General features: G+C 44.2%; 1 protein-coding gene across 1 annotated transcript in view; it reads right to left on the bottom strand.

Moving 5' to 3' along the window:
* Window positions 1-84: 84 nt before the first annotated feature.
* LOC125026899 overlaps window positions 85-2,500 on the bottom strand; it is a 3,377-nt gene continuing 961 nt past the window's right edge. The window contains exon 2 of the mRNA XM_047615499.1: window positions 85-486. Within this exon, the coding sequence (XP_047471455.1) occupies window positions 85-486 (402 nt within the window). The remainder of the gene's footprint in view (window positions 487-2,500) is intronic.

Below are 2,500 nucleotides of genomic sequence, written 5' to 3' on the forward strand. Positions count from 1 at the left end.
GTTGTTGATCTTGCAACCATTGATAACGATCTTCCATCTCCCGCAGGGTAACGCAGGAGTATAAATTGAAGAAGTCAGGTGACATCACACAACCTTGTCGGACTCCTCGCTTGGGAACCAGTTAGTTGTTCCATCGGATAAGCGGACTGCGGCAAGTTGCATAACTTTGTCATCTATCCGGATATTTGCGAGGATTTTGACCAATTCTAAGTGCTGTACCCTATCAAAAGCTTTATGATTGTTAATGAAAGCAAAGTAGATGTTTTGCTGGTGTTGAATGGCTTTCTCGGCGAGCATTCTTATGACGAAGATAACATTTCTTGTACCTTTATCCTTCATAAACCCAAACTGGGTCTCACGAATTTCGGGAAGAATATGCGACATTAGATTAATTGTGCGATATCGTGAGCACTCCAGTATTCCTGGGACCTTCAGTAGAGCAATGAATACTGATTTCAGCATTTCTTTAAGTAGATTACCTGTTTCCTATATATAATTCAGGAAGTTCCAGATGAGATCAATGCCTTGCGTTGTATACACCGTCAGCACCTACATCCTTCCCGGATTTTATTTGCTGTAGGGACCAACGCACTTCTGACTTCAGAATTGGTCGACCGGATGTGGCAGCTTCCAGGACTAGATCTTCTGGGTCTTGCTCATCGTTCTCGAACTAACTCTTCCCAACGAGGTGACGAGAGAACCAGTTTGGCAGACAGCAGTGAGGAAGCAATTATTATTATTATTATTTTCCTGGCGATCTACATTTAATGAAATAATATACTCTTTGTTATCTGCAGCATATCATCTCTCTCTCTCTCTCTCTCTCTCTCTCTCTCTCTCTCTTCTCTCTCTCTCTCTCTCTCTCTCTCTCTCTCTCTCTCTCTCTCTCTCTCTCTCTCTCTCTCTCTCTCTCTCTCTCTCTCTCTCTCTCTCTCTCCCTCTCTCTCTCCCCCCCCCCCTCTCTCTCTCTCTCTCTCTCTCTCTCTTTCTCCTTTCATCTCTATTTCCTCTCTCTCTCTCTCCTCTCTCTCTCTCTCTCTCTCTCTCTCTCTCTCTCTCTCTCTCTCTCTCTCTCTCTCTCTCTCTCTCTTTCTTCTTCCAGCTCTATCTCCTCTCTCTCTCTCTCTCGCTCTCTCTCTCTCTCTCTCTCTCTCTTTCTCCTTCCATCTCTATCTCCCCCCTCTCTCTCTCTCTCTCTCTCTCTCTCTCTCTCTCTCTCTCTCTCTCTCTCTCTCTCTCTCTCTCTCTCTCTCTCTCTCTCTCTCTTTCTCCTTCCATCTCTATCTCCTCTCTCTCTCTTTCTCTCTCTCTCTCTTTCTTCTTCCAGCTCTATCTCCTCTCTCTCTCTCTCTCTCTCTCTCTCTCTCTCTCTCTCTCTCTCTCTCTCTCTCTCTCTCTCTCTCTCTCTCTCTCCTTCCATCTCTATCTCCCCCCTCTCTCTCTCTCTCTCTCTCTCTCTCTCTCTCTCTCTCTTTCTTTCTACCTCAGTCTCCATTCTCATAACTCATTCTCAAAAGATCTGTAAACAATGCACGCTTTATTTTATCCGTTCATAAAGTATTGTTTGATGTTTCGAAATCTTTCCTCGTCTTGTTCTCTCCCCGCCTGTGAAATGTAATGAAACATGTTTGTTTCTTTAATTTGTCCTGTTCTAGATAGATAGATATACAGATAGATAAATAGGTAGATGGATAGATAGAGATAAAAAAGGAAATAGATTAGTAGACAGATAGATAGATAGAATGATATTGATGAATAAAGATGGGCGAGCGAGCGAGCGAGAGAGAGTGAGAGAGAGAGAGAGAGAGAGAGAGAGAGAGAGAGATGCAGAGAGAGAGAGAGAGAGAGAGAGAGAGAGAGAGAGAGAGAGAGAGAGAGAGAGAGAGAGACACACACACACACACACACACACACACACACACACACACACACACACACACACACACACACATATATATATATATATATATATATATATATATATATATATATATGTACACACACAAACACAGAGGGAGAGAACGTGAGAGAGAGCGAGAGAGAGAGAGAGTGAGAGAGAGAGAGAGAGAGAGAGAGAGAGAGAGAGAGAGAGAGAGAGAGAGAGAGAGAGAGAGAGAGAGAGAGAGAGAGGGTGGGAGGACAGAGGAGAGAAGAAAGGGGGGGGGGGGTAAAGGGGACAAAGGAAGGGATTTGTTTCACAACGCGACATCTCGTCTCGGAGATTAATTTACTCTGGTTATTGCCCCATCTTATTAACACGTTCTCTCTCTCTCTCTATCTCTCTCCCTCTCTCTTTCTCTTATCATCCTTTTCTTTTTTCTCTTTCGTTCTTTCTCGTTCTCCCTCCCTACCTCTCATGTGCTATCCTTTCCTTCTCTTTCACTGTTATCCCTCGCTCACTCTCTCTATTTGTCTGTCTGTCATTCTTTCTTTTTCTCTCTCGCCCTCACTCCCTCCCCCGCCTCTCTCTCTCTCTCTCACTCTGTCTTTCTTCTTCTTC

This window comes from Penaeus chinensis, chromosome 7 (genome assembly GCF_019202785.1).
Source record: "Penaeus chinensis breed Huanghai No. 1 chromosome 7, ASM1920278v2, whole genome shotgun sequence".
In the NCBI taxonomy this organism is placed as follows: Eukaryota; Metazoa; Arthropoda; class Malacostraca; order Decapoda; family Penaeidae; genus Penaeus; species Penaeus chinensis.